The 15,895-nt window shown below is 32.6% G+C and overlaps 2 protein-coding genes and 1 pseudogene across 3 annotated transcripts; all 3 read left to right on the forward strand.

Annotated features, from left to right (window-relative positions):
• Nucleotides 1-5,203: 5,203 nt before the first annotated feature.
• PFA-DSP4 (Phosphotyrosine protein phosphatases superfamily protein) lies at nt 5,204-6,997 on the forward strand. Its single transcript, NM_116634.4, has 5 exons — nt 5,204-5,608; nt 5,817-5,910; nt 6,235-6,292; nt 6,406-6,449; nt 6,536-6,997. Exons 1-5 carry the CDS (start codon nt 5,415-5,417, stop codon nt 6,740-6,742), a joined length of 597 nt encoding a protein of 198 aa, NP_567261.1. The 5' UTR covers nt 5,204-5,414; the 3' UTR covers nt 6,743-6,997.
• A 104-nt stretch (nt 6,998-7,101) lies between these two features.
• On the forward strand, nt 7,102-8,154 carry AT4G03965 (RING/U-box superfamily protein). Its single transcript, NM_148213.4, has one exon. The coding sequence runs from the start codon at nt 7,318-7,320 to the stop codon at nt 7,945-7,947; it is 630 nt and encodes a 209-aa protein (NP_680579.2). The 5' UTR covers nt 7,102-7,317; the 3' UTR covers nt 7,948-8,154.
• Nucleotides 8,155-10,631: 2,477 nt separating this feature from the next.
• On the forward strand, nt 10,632-15,682 carry AT4G03970 (annotated as a pseudogene; the record flags this gene model as incomplete). Its single annotated transcript has 20 exons — nt 10,632-10,837; nt 10,926-11,161; nt 11,245-11,585; nt 11,685-11,896; nt 11,940-12,183; nt 12,276-12,401; nt 12,474-12,623; nt 12,793-12,858; nt 12,962-13,063; nt 13,241-13,306; nt 13,395-13,508; nt 13,637-13,717; nt 13,780-13,852; nt 13,903-14,021; nt 14,146-14,226; nt 14,373-14,456; nt 14,573-14,626; nt 14,740-14,933; nt 15,016-15,100; nt 15,185-15,682.
• Nucleotides 15,683-15,895: the final 213 nt, after the last annotated feature.

The raw sequence follows: 15,895 nt of genomic DNA on the forward strand, positions 1-15,895 counted from the left end.
TTTTGCGGGAAAAAAGTTTGGCGGAAAATTTTTTTGTTGGAAAAATAAATTTGGCGGGAAAATTTTCAGTTTCCAATTACATGTTCTTATTATATGAGGGTAATTTGGTCATTCTGTTCAAAGGAATAAGTATTTTTAAAAATGGCCAACATAAAAGGGTATTGTTGCAAAAGGGTAGAAAATAAAGGGTAGTTTTTCAAATCTCCCTAATTAAAAAATCAGGATTATTATGATGAAATAGATAGTTAAATAGTATAGCAAATAGAATATGTAAGATTAAAATTTTAATTTTTAGAAAATTACTAAATAAAATACAGAAAAAATGTGTTGATTACTATTTAAAATTTAAATATTATCAATAAGATATAGTTAAAGTCATTAAGTGTATAGCAAAATAAAAATTGTAAAATTAACGTTTGAATTAAAATAAATTTACTCAATTAAATATTTAAAAATTAGGGGTTATCATTTACTATTTAGAATTCAAATATCATTGATAAAAAATTCTAATTGTTTTTTAAACCCGCCTATTTAGGCGGCCTAACCTAGTGTAGTATAAATTTTATAATTAGAAAGTTAGTTACATTATGTAAGTAAAATATTCATAGTTCGTGAAACAAAATTTTGTTTTGGCTAATAAATCCACATATATATTAGAATTAAATATTATTATATGAAACTATACTACATATTATTACATTATCAGTATTCCTATTCGTAAAGTCCATTCGATACACTATATTTGCTAAATATCATTACGTACTTTTGTTTCGTGTTTACGATTTCAAGTTATTAACTTCCTCAATTGGAATCGCCAATTATTCATATACTATTACCACACAACCTTATATATTCTTTACTAAAATTTACCTAGTTTAACCCAAATTAGGCTAAAAATAATTAGTTTAACACTCTATATTTTCTCATTACTAGATTTACATAAATTTTGTGTTAAAAGTCCAAAAACCATTGCTCAAACTACAGCTCTAGTTATTTATTGTTTTTTTTACTACCAATATGGCAAGTATCATATAAAAACTGTCACACATATATTAAATCTGTTGTTACCAACAAAATAAATTACTTAATATAATTTTTTCCTAAATTATTTTCTCCAAAAAAAATAAAGATAAAAAATGAGAAATTCTTTCATATACCACATTGAAAATAAAAAAATAAAAAATACGACAATTGTTTTGTGTTTTCTTCCAAAAATACCAGAAAACATTTATTCCTAAAATACCATAAACATAAAAAATTAATTTTTGAAGTTGTAGATTTTTTTTTATATTTAGGTTGACTATGTATATTTACTGTATGTTTTTTAGGTGTAGGATTTAGTGTTTAGGATTTGGAAATTAGTTTTGAATATTAAAATTTAGTTTTAGATTTGTGGTATTTTTGAAAAATAAAATTTATAATAGTATTGTTTTGGAAAAACTCATTTTAGTGGTATTTAAAAGAATTTCTAAAAACAATTGACAAAAAAAAAATCAAATCTATCATAATATGATTTTCCAAAAAATCAAATATGTCATAATATGATTTACCAAATAGAAAACTGTTACAATAGTTAGTATTATTCTATTACAAAAAATCCATGGAAAAAAATTTATAAATCGGTCACAATAAGGATTTCAAATTACAAATCTGTCGTAACATAAATGATATTTACGATCATTCAAGCAATTTCTTTTCTTCTTTATTAAATTTGCCATCAAACGACAGATTTATGGTAATATAAATTTATCTGTCATAACATTAAATAACTCTGTCGTTACACAAAACTTTATATTTTAGAAAACAAATCTGTCAATCAAATTAAATCTGCTAACATTAAAAAAATCGGTTATCGTTAGACGTCATTCTAGTAATTATTTTTTTGACAACAAATCTATTACAATTTGATAGATTTGTTTAACAAAATTATAAATCTGCTATCACTTACCGTAAAAAAAACATCGACAAAAAAATAAGTCTGTCAAATTATATGAAAGTTTGTGGTTGAAAAAACTAAAAATTTGTCCATCAAATTAAATATGTTACTGGATACGGACCCGCGGTACACCGCGGGTTGAGTATTTGCGTTTAATCGTAATATGATGGTTTTATTGTAATATAATTGACAGTTAAATCATTATAGTTAGTTTGCATTTTCAACTATATATTTATATCTATTGACATGGGCGATTATATTTGTATGTTTCGGTCTGGTTTTGTAAATATTCAATTTATATACATCGTGTGTTTGTACTAATTTTATGATTACATGATTATAAGCATGAATTCTTTTGTAAATAACAATATTAGTTTATTACATGTAAACCCATATGATTCAATTGGTATGAAATTTAATTTTTGGATTGTAACTGTAGATTATCATTGACTGTAATTTTAAACACGTGATACTATACATGAAATTATAATTTAGGCTTGTATTGTTCATTTACTTACATGTGTTATAATTTTACCTTTTATGTAATAAAACTTGATTTTTATTACTTAGTTAAACTGAAACCATCTCTTCCAAAATGAACACAATTTATGATCATTCTTACAAAATTTATGTAAGAATTTATGATCATTCTTATAATTGACATGTGGTACACTACGGGTTTATAATTGTATTCAATAGTTTTTTTATTTTGTTTTTAGCATGTTTTATAAATATATGTTAATATATTTTTTAATTTAAATATATTATACATTTTGGAAGGATACTTTATAACTAAAAAATGAAAATTTTAAGTTGTATTAGTTTTGTTAATATTGTTTATTTTTAGTACTTTAAAATTGTATAACTGTAATTTGATTGTTAATATAAATAATCAAGTTATATTTTGAATTTATCATATTATTTTTTATATCTATTTACTTTTGATATTATATTAGTATTTTCTGTAAATTTAATTTCACAATCAATAAATGTAAGATCAATATGATTATTATTGGTTCTCAACAAAATATCTTTAAGAATCCAAACATGAATTTTTTCACATCTAAGACATCTGTGAAAATAGTCGGATAGATGATATCTTTTTTACTGTGTCTATTGCTTTTAGTAAGACAGAAGCCATATTTCTGAATCTTTTGATTAGCCAGGTCACGATCATATATGTTCTCCTCTTCTGCCAAAATCCAAACAACACAAACTTTAGACGTGGCAGAAATCAGCATTTATTTCTAACAATAATTGGAAAAACTAAAAAAATAGAAAAATATTTCGAGTTTTAGCTAGAGAATGAAACAAATAATCAAAACGAAAACTAAAAGAAATAAGGTGTCTGTAAACGCTAAAATATTTCATACCTTTGTGTTGGGTGATGGTAAATGGCGTGGTGGTGCATAGTATTTATAGGGACAACTAATAGGTTACTAACCCGCATCTATTAAATAGAAAATATTCCCTGAAGCAAGATATTTGGAAGAAAATCTATGAATTCGATAGATTTTGAGGAATATACTATTGTTATGCGTTTTTAATTTTTTATGCGGCATTATTATGTTTCTTTAAATGGTTTTTGTGTAGATTATGTAGAGGATAAAATATGAAATCCGAATTGGTGAGTTATTACTTGATTTTAGTAAAAAACGGAATTGATTTTTATGGAGAAGAAACATTAGTTAGTTTCTTAAAATCTGTTTTGTAGGGATATATTGCAATGTATGAATTTCAAAAATGGATATGATTTGTTTGGAAGAAATCGTGGAGTTAATATGGAGAGATTTTAGGAAATAATTTTGATAGAGACGATTAAGATGGCAAGACGTTAAGGAAATCATAAATTGTGATTAGCAAAAGAATTAATTACGTTTATTAAAGATTGACTAAGATTGCCTATTGTTGTTGGAATTAATTAAGAAAAATATAGGAGAATATATGTGATACCAAAAACATATTAAAACAAATGAATGTTAAATCTGGCAGATTTTGAATCAAATCATATTTTATCCTCTACATAGTCCCAATCGTAATTTCTTTGAAAACAGAATGATTCTGAATGGTTTAGAATAGGAATATGCTTGAGTATCATAAGTGCAAAATAATAATCAAAATGCCGTATTTAGATTTTGATTTGATTCTGAATCAAACTGTCGAGATATGGTAAATGTATTTACCCTTATTTTTACGCTTGTACATGTAAAACAGAAAGATTTGGGTGGTTTATAAGATGGAATATTGCGGGATTTAGATTATATCTTGACTGGCAAGCAAATAGTAAAAGATTTTGTAGTTAAGGTGATATACGTAAATCAGGATACATAATTGCTATGAATGAGGAGTGGAGAGAATATATGATTCGATCGGATAAATTTTTTGGAAGGCAATAATCAATAACAATTTGAATAATATTATAGTTGGCGAAATTTAATTTGCGAGGTGATATATTGGAATTTTGAATTGATGATGATTTGTAGAATGTGTAAAAATATATTGACTATACCATATGTAAGATTATATGATAAATAGAGGGTTCTTTTAAGGTTTATGGAATTAATGCATGATTAATAATCGTTTAACTTATAGAAATGTGATATCGAAATACGAATATTTGGTAAGAGTGTAGTAAATATTTAGAGATTTTGGAATGAAGTAAGTAAAGATATGGTTAGTTATTTGGTTGTTCGGATTTTTAAGAAATATTATTTCGTGTAATATTGAATTAGTAGAGATTTAAGGGATTAATGTGTGCAATTTATGAGGGTAGTGCAAAATAATATTTTTGTTTAGGTAATTAATTAGTGCAAAACGTGAATAGTTCATCAAAAATTTGGTCATTGTCCTAACGCAGACAATCTTGTCTGATTGATTTTATAGGGACTAAACATACAATATCGAAATTGAAAAAGAATTTTTCGACACAAATCTTTCCCAAAATTGTATATGTAGATAATTTATAAATTTGTTATCACTATCTTCTAAGAAATCTGTCAACCAAAAAAGTATGATATAAAAAATCTGTCGTATTTAAAAAATTCTACTGAATAAGAATAAATCTGGTATAACTAAATGATAGACTTTTGTAAAATCGCTAGAAATTTTTTTAAAGAATATTTTGTATTTATTTTATTTTTAACACATGAAAAAAATATTTTAAACAAAAAAAACAATTTAATTCCAATATTTTAGAAAATATTCTAATAATTAATCTCATTACTTAAGTTAACCCCTAAATATGTTACGTTTTAAAACTATCTAAGCACGTTCTAATACACATCATACATCATACAGAAACACATATATTCCTCCGTGCTGTAACACGGGTCTGATCTTAGTAAAATAGTGGAGAGAAGAATATTCTTCTGGATACCTTTTAATATTCCCCAAAACTTCTGAATCTTCTTCTCAATTTTTCTCGACATTTTCTCATCGAAAGCTCTCTTCCTTTCCCTTTTTGGCGCTCAATACAATCATGACGTTAGAGAGTTACGCCGGCGATGTTCACACGGTACCACAATCGGAGAACTCGATGGAGGAGAGAGGCGGCGGTGAGCTTTTCGTGCCACCTCTTAACTTCGCTATGGTCGATAATGGAATTTTCCGTTCTGGTTTTCCTGAACCCGTCAGTTTCAGCTTTCTCCAGTCTTTGCGTCTCAAATCCATCATGTAATTTCTCTTAATCTCATTCTCTTAGTCCTTAATTAGGTCAGCTTCGTCGTCCTGTATCGCAAATAGTCGCTGATTTAGTTGATATGGAGATATAATTATAGCTAGGGTTTTATAGAATGTTTCTGTTATAGTGAAATGTGAAATGGTCAAAAGAATTAGTCTCTAATCTATGATTATTGTTTTGAATGTGTATTGTGATCTATAGATATTTGTGTCCTGAGGCATATCCAGAGGTGAATAGAGAGTTTGCAAAATCAAATGGGATCCAAGTTTTTCAATTTGGAATTGAAAGATGCAAGGTGAGATTGGTGGTGATACTAATTATTTACTTTTTCTTACTCTCGTTATCGATGTTTTTGAAGCTTTGAATCACCTCTTCTTAGTTTCATAGTCTGTGGTTATCTATGATTGTTTCAATATCTCATATTGGTGGAATGATGAGTCTGAATCTCATAAGAATGGATCATAACTTCATAAGCTTATTCTAGGTTGTTGCTTCTGTAAAAACTTGTGTTTAATCTTCTTGTTTAGCATTTGATTAGATAGAGCTATGCAAAGATGATGAATGTAACATATTCTGTGCTTGTGGACTGATAAGTTGATTGTTCTCTTTGTGTTTTAAGGAACCATTTGTTAATATCCCTGACGAGGTAATCCGAGAAGCCTTACAAGTACTTCTAGGTACCCTCTCTTGTCTCTCTATAACCTATTTTCATCGAGAAATGTAATTGTTTAGATTATCAAAAGATTCAAAACCATCTAATCCTTGACTCTTATCTTGCCTTATTAACCAGATACAGAGAATCATCCTGTCTTGATTCATTGCAAAAGTGGAAAGGTAAACTGAGACATCTCTCATCTGCTTAACCCTAGTCACGATATGATCGAAGTAATCCTTATATCTTGTCTCTCTATCCGTTGCAGCATCGGACGGGATGTCTTGTAGGTTGTGTGAGGAAGATTCAAAGATGGTGTTTGTCTTCTATCTTCGACGAGTACCAAAGATTCGCAGCTGCGAAAGCTAGAATCTCAGACCAGAGATTCATGGAGCTCTTTGACATCTCCAATCTAAAGCATACACCACTTTCCTTCTCATGCTCCAAGAGGTATACTAATACTATTGATTACTGAAGAAAAAAATGTATAACTTTGTGTTGAATGCAACTTGTAGTTTTGAAGCTAGATGAAAATGGGAGATTTTGATCTTTCAATAAAAGTCCGTTTATTCCAAATCAAATAAATAAAAATTGGATCGGATGGTTGTAGAAAAATAAGAGACACTCCTTTAATCCTTTTAAATGCTATCATGTAGAACAAGTTTGTCATAAATGTTGGTACTATATTGTTATTTTTTGTATTCAAGTGTATCCAACTTGGTAATGTTCAATCTAAAAACGAATTACCAAATTACATAGTATCAGTTTTTCAGAACTCAATCATAGCAAAAATTAATACAAGAAGACTTCAAATTAAAAGTGAAACGTTTGGTATTAATTCGTGTTTTTCAATTTAAAGAGAGAATAATATAATAATGACTTCAATCGTAATTCGGACGTAACCGAAAAAAGCTTTAAAACCCAAAGCAATACACGAATTCCAAAACACTTCACACTCTCTTCAATGGCGGAAATTTTCTTCAGAATCCTTTCTTGTTTATTTTTCTCGTAATCCTCTCTTCTTTTAAAGCGTCTGTAGCTGAGTCGACAATGAGTCAACTCGGTGTTGAAACTAGTCAAGCCCAGCCGGAGACGCCACAGTCAACGACATTTCTCGATTTGCTCCGACTCCAAATGGACGGTCTCGATCGAAGTAGGAGAAGGAAACGAACTCTTAAAGAACGGCTAGGATTCAAACGAATTGGATGCTGTGGACCAACTTGGGGTCTCCGGTTAACAAGTAACACTGGCGAAGACGACGACGAGCCATTTGAAAACCGGCTTGTTTCCGGGTCGGATCATGTAACGGGTCCGTTAAATCAAGGTATGAATCTCGCAACGGCGTTAGCAGCGGAGAGAAATTACCGAACGGAGGAAACGGAAGCATCAGGGAGTTTAACGCCGTTAAAAGTGTCGTTAATGAGATTGCTCGAAGAAACGGCGGAGAGAGTCGTCGTTGAAGAGAATGAAACGGAGAGAGTAACGGCGTCGGCGTCGTCGACGGTTAGAGGAGTTAATAATGATTCGGTGTGTTGCGTGTGCATGGGAAGGAAGAAAGGAGCAGCGTTTATCCCATGTGGACATACTTTTTGCAGAGTGTGTTCTCGAGAGGTGTGGCTTAATCGAGGATCGTGTCCTCTTTGTAACCGTCCGATCATCGAGATCCTCGACATTTATTGATTACTGAATCCTACGGCTCAAATTAGTCCGGTTGCACGTGAGTTCAGTGAGGTGGTGTGTGCCTAGAGATTCACGAGTGTTACGTACGAAATTTAATCACGGTGTCTATGTTTTCTCTTATTGGAATTTGGAGTATCATTCATTATCAGAGATCAAAAGTAATTCAAGATTTTTTTTCATATATAGTGAAAGAGTAATGATGATGCTAAGTTGCTAACACATCTTCAAAATCAAGAGCGTAATCGCCAAAGTTAAAAAATCGAAAACCAGTACATAGGCATGTGATAGTACCCGAAACCGACCCCAAACCAAAAAACCCAATAAATAACGGAACCAAAGCCAAATCTGAATTTTTAAATTATCCATTATCCTAAACCACACTATCCAAAAAAATTCGAACCGAACCTAAACCAAACCTAAACTGAATCTAATATTCCTCAGTATCCGAATACAAATCTAAACTTAAAAATATTAGTTAAGATATATTTTCGTAATACCTTAAATATCCAAAATTAAAATTAGAGAATATTGCATACTCAGACACTTTTCATAACTTTAGACGTGTTTCGACACTTTAAAATCATCAGGCACTTTGCCTTGGCAAAGTTACTCTATTACCCTAACCGGTTGTTTTCAAACCAAATCCGCATTAACCAAAGAGATCCCTTAACCAACCCACTCGTCGAATTTGCAGTTACCTTACCCTATTTGACTTTTGAAGACTTTTTCAGTAGCGTAAAAACCTAATCCAGTAAAAAACTGCAAATTACTGTTTGTTGTAGAAGACGAATCCGGCGACATCATCCTCTTCAGTTTTTCCGGTGACTCTGTTCGCTCAGACGACGACGCAGACGATTTTCCGGTGACCCTGTTCGCTCAGACGAAGACGCAGACGACGACGACTTCTAATTTCGCTCACAAACCCTAAATTCTCTCCAACTTCTCCGTCACTGTCCACCACCATTGTTGCACACGACTTTCTCTCTTCTGAAGACTCCACCGGTATTTCCCCCAAATTTCTCTTTGTTCTTATATCGAATTGGATTTATGTTTCATGTAAAATTTGAATTGTCGAAACTCTAAAACAGTTATACTTGGCTGTTTGATTATTATTTTCTAGTTTCTATCTTCGGTTTTCGCTTCTCGTTTTTCGTATTTAAGTTACAAACTCATTTGATTGACAAAACCATATACTCTGTTTATGAATTTTGCTCACTCTTGTTGCGATTACTCGTAAAGCCTTAACCTTTTTGGGTTTCTTTCACTTACTAGTATTTGTTAGGTTATTCCACTTCACCTTGATCCTATGATTATTCTCCCATGTTTAGCTTTTTACTTATAGTGGTTGTGTCTGTCTGTTGTTTTTTTGGATTTTAGGTTCATTTACGGGCCTAAATACTCACCAGAGTGTTCTCCAAGTTCAGGTAAGCTACCACCAATATGACTCAGTGTGTTATGATCTTACAGTTAATAATTAGCACTCGCCCTTTTTGTGGACAGGGCACTGAATCAATTCACATTGTGTTATGATTTTACAGTAACTAATCTTGGTTTACTCACTGATTGTTTGGCATTTTCAACTTTGGCAGTTATCTTAAACATGTTGGATATGGTCTGATGGTCAACTATATTTGGATAACATCAATTCACATTGTGTTTTGATTTTTCAGTAACTAATCTTTAGTTGGTTTGTTAACTTTGTTTTGTTTACTCTCTGATATTTTGGCATTTTTAGGTACCTTTCTGACTTACTCGCAGAGCGTCACTAGCTTACTCCATATTTGACTGTGCTAGACGTGAGCCATACTGTTATAATTAGAGTTTCTTTCTTTCATCATAAGATTTTATAATTAGAGTTTCTTTCGTTTCTTGCTTCAGAACTAAAATCTTTATTCATTTGATATGCATTTTAGTGGTGCTTCTAAGTTATATGTTAGCAAAAAACAATAATAGAGTAATTGTACAATCCCATAAGTAAGATATCTTTATGTGAATTGTTTCATTGTTTAGTTTTCTTTTCGTATTTCAGTTATAAACAAGAGAATTTCTTGTTTGGGAAACGTAATTCATTTGTAACAAACTCATTTGATTGACAAAACCATATGACCTGTTGATGAATTTTGCTAACTCTTGTTCTCATTTCTGAAGTAGCCTTAATTATTTTTGGTTTCTTTCACTTACTAGGCTTTGTTAGGTTCTTAGAGTTGTCCTTCTGCTGGTTCTTCAGAGTGATCCTTTTCTAATCCGTTCTATTTTATTTTAGCTGTAGTTTAGTGGTTACACCTAATCTTCTGCTGGTTTGTGAACTTTGTTTTGTTCACTTTGTGGTATTTTGTCAGTTTCATTTGCAACTTGATTTTCTTTTGTGGAGATGAAAAAGATACTTCAGATTTTGACTTGTTTAAAAAAAATAATATCTGCATATAGTTATAATTTCCTTTTCCTATATCTATTGCTGCCATATCTAAGATGAGTTTATCTGTTTGTGTTACAGGATTTGGAAGACAGTTAAACATCTAAATCGATAGCATTGGCAGATAAGTTTATTCTGTTACACTATGGAAGGTACTCTTACACTGTTAATCTAATCTAAGCAAGCAATAGAGAGACGTTTGTGAACTCGTTTTCATTTGGTCATATTATCTGTTAATCTAATCTTAATCTTCTGAACTTGTTTCTTGCTAATGACAGGGTCAACGTCTCAGGAACCATCTTCTCAGTGTGATTCAAATCTTCCTAATAGACTTTTCGCCACTGATCAATATCCGAGGGGAAAGCTAAATATATACTCAAGACCAGATATTCTATCCTTTCTCCGGAAGGTTTTTCAGGGGACAAAGGAATTGGATTTCATTCTGCAATCTTGCTTTGGACCTCTATTCATTTGCCGGTTAGTAAGTGTGCGATGTCTGGTAAGCTTATGCATGCCTTGCTATGTAGGCAGCTGGTAACGAAGAAAAAGTATGAGCTGTGGACAGTATTTGGTGGATACCCCTGAGATTTGCATTACCTGAATTTGCTTGCGTGACTGGATTGCCCTGTGGGGAGTTTTCTGAGGATTATGATCCAGATGATGATCCGGTTTATGTTGTTGGCATGAAGAGTTACTGGGACGAGTTAATTGGTCCAGATAAGACTGTTACCTTAGGGGATGTTTCAGACATGCTAACCAACAAACACAAGACATTGTCATCTGCCACAGACTTAAGCTCGCGTTTCTACTTATTATAGATGGTGTACTCATAGCATCGAACCAAATCGGTAGGCCTACATTTAAATATGTAGAGATGTTGGCAGATCTGGATAAATTCCTTTCATTTCCTTGGGGTAGAGAGTCTTTTCTGAAGACTGCAGTAGGAATGAGACCTGACAAACGAAATCTCGGTAAGTCCACTGGTAAAAGACAGCTGACAACTGACCCTATCAAGAGTTTGGTGAGTCAACTTCAGCAGAAAACATTCCGTTTGAAAGGTTTCCCCCCAGCCTTGCAGCTCATAGCATTTCGTAACATACCTGGACTGTTAGATTTGGTGTTAGATGACTCAACCTCTAAGACAATCCTCCTTTGGAAACGATTAACTCATCCAAAACAAGTTATATCGCTTCCTCAGATTCATGCTTTGGAAAGCAACCTTAAGGTATTCTTTTTCACCTCAATTATCTATATTGTGTCCATAATATTCTCTTTCTATAAATTCAGTCTTATATACTATTACTAACCTTCTAATTTTGTACAGCTGCCAGTGGATCCGCTTATAGTTGGAGACCTTAATGCTGACCAAAGTTGGGCAGAGTGGGACGATGAGGTGAAAGATAAGAAAGTTGCATACATGTATGATTTGATATGGGTATCTCATCAATTCCAAAAAACCGATTGGCCAGGAGGTGATGCCACATTGCCTCCAATCTCAGTCCCAAAGAAGAAGCAATCTCGTGGACATTGTGGACCGTAAGAAGAAATTAGGTGTGAAGTCTATGGCTCCCAAATCCAGGCGAAGGTATTCAACTCGTAGTAAACCGGAACTCAATCTCTCTGATGATGAGAAGTCTAGGCTCATCAGTGAACTACAAACTAAGGTGGAAGAGCTATCGAACCGTGTAATGAAGCTTGAAAAAGCAAAAAAAACTGTCAGATTCAAGCGGTCCACAAAACTCTCCTCCAGTTTTGTTGCATGTTCATCTATATCAAAGCGCAAGAAGATAATGGAGGTCCCTATCCAATCTCAAACCTCTGAGGTATTCAAGATTTCAAACTGTTTTAAATATTTGAACATTATCATAGACTTCAATTTCAGGCTGTTTTAATAAATCTTTTAATTTTCTCATAGACTTCATCTCAGTCACACACGCTGCCTGAGCATGTATTTGGACAGCCTGAAGTTGCACAGCAAGTCCCAGACGATCATTTAGATAAAACTCAAGACTCCAGTGATAGTATCCCATTGATAAACACGGTTAGTGTAATTGTTAACTTCAACTATTTACAAAATTGGTAGAATTAACGACGTCAACACATCTTATTGCAGGAGATTACTGATGACCCCATGGATGTATTTGTTACTCCACTACAATCAGAGCACTCTAATAAGGATGATGCAAATGAAGGCAACCCTGTTTATGACACTGATGTCAAAGATCAAAATGCCAATGAGGAAGATGTTGATAGCCAAATGCAGGTACTTTTATAACTACAAACACAACATATCAAAGCCTTTCTTTAACCATCAAAACAAAATTTTCTTTTCTGTTGTCTTTAATGTTAATTCTGGGTGGACAGGTTTTCTTGCTCACCCATAATATTCTCTATATATATAAGAGACATTGACTATTGTAATTTCCAATCAGGTTGATCCAAGTTCAAACCCAAGCGTTGAAAAACTACTTCCTCTCAACCAAGATCATATTAGTGATGTAAGATAATATAGTATTTTGTTAGACCTACTGCGCAGACCAATGTTTATATTTGTTTTTTTGACCAAATCCATTCAACAATTACTTGCATGACGCATCGGAGAGAGTTCCTGCAATACCTTCTGGTTTAGATCTGTCAAAAGAACACAGCTCTAAAGAACAGGAATCGAATGCCAATGAGGAAGATGTTGATAGCCAAATGAAGGTACTTTTATCTTTTATAAACACAAACACAACAAATCAAAGCCTTTCTTTAACCATCAAAACTACATTTGTTTTGTGTTGTCTTTAATATTAATCTTGGGTGGACAGGTTTTCTTGGACACCCATAATGACTTATATATATATATAAGAGACATTGACTATTGTAATTTCCAAACAGGTTGATCCAAGGTCAGACCCAAGCGTCGAAAAACTACTCCCTCTCAACCAAGATCATATTATTGATGTAAGATAATATAGTATTTGTTGGACCTACTGCGCAGACCAATGGTTATGTTTTTTTTTAACCAAATCCATTCTACAATTACTTGCAGGACGCATCGGAGAGAGTTCCTACCACACATTCTGGTTTAGATCTGCCAAAAGAACACAACTCTGAAGAACTGGAAACGAATGCCAATGAAACAGATGTTGATGGCAAAATGCAGGTACTTTTATAAATACAAACACAACAAATCAAAGCCAAAGCCTTTCTTTAACCATCGAAAATACATATTCTATTTTCATCTCTGTATATATATTTAACACAACAATTTCATTCTACAATCACTTTCAGGACTCATTGGACAGGGAGACTGCATCACATTCTCATATAGATCTACCAATAGATCAGAGCTCTGAAGAACAGCAGGCGAAGGTATTTCTTTTAGATTATGTCTGAACTATGAATGAAATAATTATGTTCTTAAAGAAGTCAAGATTATGTCTGAACTAATTATGGTCTTTAAAAAGGATGTCAACCTTATGTCTGAAATAAATTTTGCTGCAGCAAGTTAATTATTTATATTGGACAGAACCTTGTGGATACTTTATAATTTGCAGATAATATTTACTTATGTCTTTCTCACCATATTTTTGTGTACTACAACATTCAGGACACCATGGAGGCGGCTGCAGCATCTCATTCGTTGTTAGGGTTTGCAAAGTTCGCAAAAAAGAAGGTCAACCTTATGTCTATACTTAATTAGGCTCTCTTGTTCTCTTTAAATTGGACAGGAGTTTGTGGATACGCTATAATATTTTCTTATGTTTTTCTCACCATCTTATTGGTACTTCTACATTTAGGTCACTTTGGAGTCGGCTGCAGTATCTCAGGCATTGTCACAGACGCCACCAGAAGTCAACTTCGATGATGACACCATGAAGGTAAATAGTAACAACAAGGCTGTGTTATTCGACATGATTATTTGGTTACTAAATAATTTGCAGGATATCACTTATAATAGGTCTCCTCATTTTATATTTGCGAAAGATAGTCTAATACATTTTCAAAACCAATCTCATTATTGGAGGCTATGGTAATATATTCCCATCCAATTCATGATACAAATTCCAAACCTAACAAACAATTAGAATCTTCTCCCACTCCAACGGAGGTTTTTTCAAATATTATAATTCTGTCCATCTCTGCAAAAATTATGTTTTTTAGATATCAGTTTCAATAATTTTTTCATACAGATAATTACTTATCCTTTTTGACATATCCTATCAGGATCAAATCACTGATTCTCAAGACATTGGTGCACATGATCTGGATGAAAACCAGGTATGCTCTAAACAAGATAAACACAACATCTTTAATACTATAAACTAATGTTTCTACTTTCAAACCTAATGATGGTTTTCTTCTTTGCACTAATATTACATTATAATGTACAGGAAGAAGGTTATGTTGATGTTTCAGATTCATCTCCAGCGCGAGAAAGAGAGAAACCAACTCTGTCTGAAGCTGAAGTTTTTCTTGTAGCAGAGTTGTTATCAAAATCAAAAACAGGCTCATATGAACTTTTGCCTTCAATGAGTAAATCTGAGTTTGCACTGTTTCGCAATACCCTCTCCGCTGCACCCAATACGTATGGTTATACATTTCATTTTATTTATCACCAATACAGTTATAATCTTGTTATAAGCTTATACTTTTTTTTTTCCTCGCAGTGAACATCTCACTTCGTCTGGATACTTAATTTCAAACAAATTCCTTCTATCACTTGCCAAGCCTACAAATTGGGTTTCAACTCTGGTATAAAATCAACAATTGTTTTTACAAATATTACCTTTATAATCTTTAGTGAGAAAGTCTAATTCTTATTGATTGTTTACCTAGCATATGGAGGTGTTGGTGTCCTTGCTTTCTCAAAAGCTTGCGACCACACTTACAAACCAGCGTGCCGCTTTTGTTCAACCATGGTTTGCAAACCATCTACAAGGAAAATTAAAAAGCTTCAAAGCTGCCAAAATGAAGTCACGCGTCAAGTGGTCCGAACCCATGAAACAGTTCATCGTAGGGCCCAACACTGAATGGTTCGCAGACATTGATACCATTTACTTGCCTATGATATGGGATTCAAAACACTGGGTAGGACTTGCAATAAATCTGGGAGTCTGGTCCGTTGAAATTCTCGATCCAAATACAGATCTTTACGAGGAAGACGAGGTTCGACGTTTCATTGAACCTGTTGTTACAATCATGCCATACCTCATCCAAAGGTACTGTAAGCCTGAATGTTCTCAGAATCATGGTCTTCAGCCTTTTTATTGGAAGCGATTAGATGGCTTATATAAGAATTTGCGATCTGGTGACTGTGGCCCGGTGGCAATGTAGTTCCTTGAGATTCAAGCAAGTGATAATCATCTCTGCTTTTTGTAATATTAACCATCTTAACCATCTCTGCTTTTTGTAATATTAACCATCTTAACTTTCCTTTTGAATATTATCACTCTGTAAACTATTTTTTGAACGTGTGTGTTCTATTTTGCTTTGTTGAATAGTAAACATAATCTAATTGTTGTTGTATGAATTATGTCTATCCTTTTT

This window comes from Arabidopsis thaliana, chromosome 4, assembly GCF_000001735.4.
Source record: "Arabidopsis thaliana chromosome 4, partial sequence".
In the NCBI taxonomy this organism is placed as follows: Eukaryota; Viridiplantae; Streptophyta; class Magnoliopsida; order Brassicales; family Brassicaceae; genus Arabidopsis; species Arabidopsis thaliana.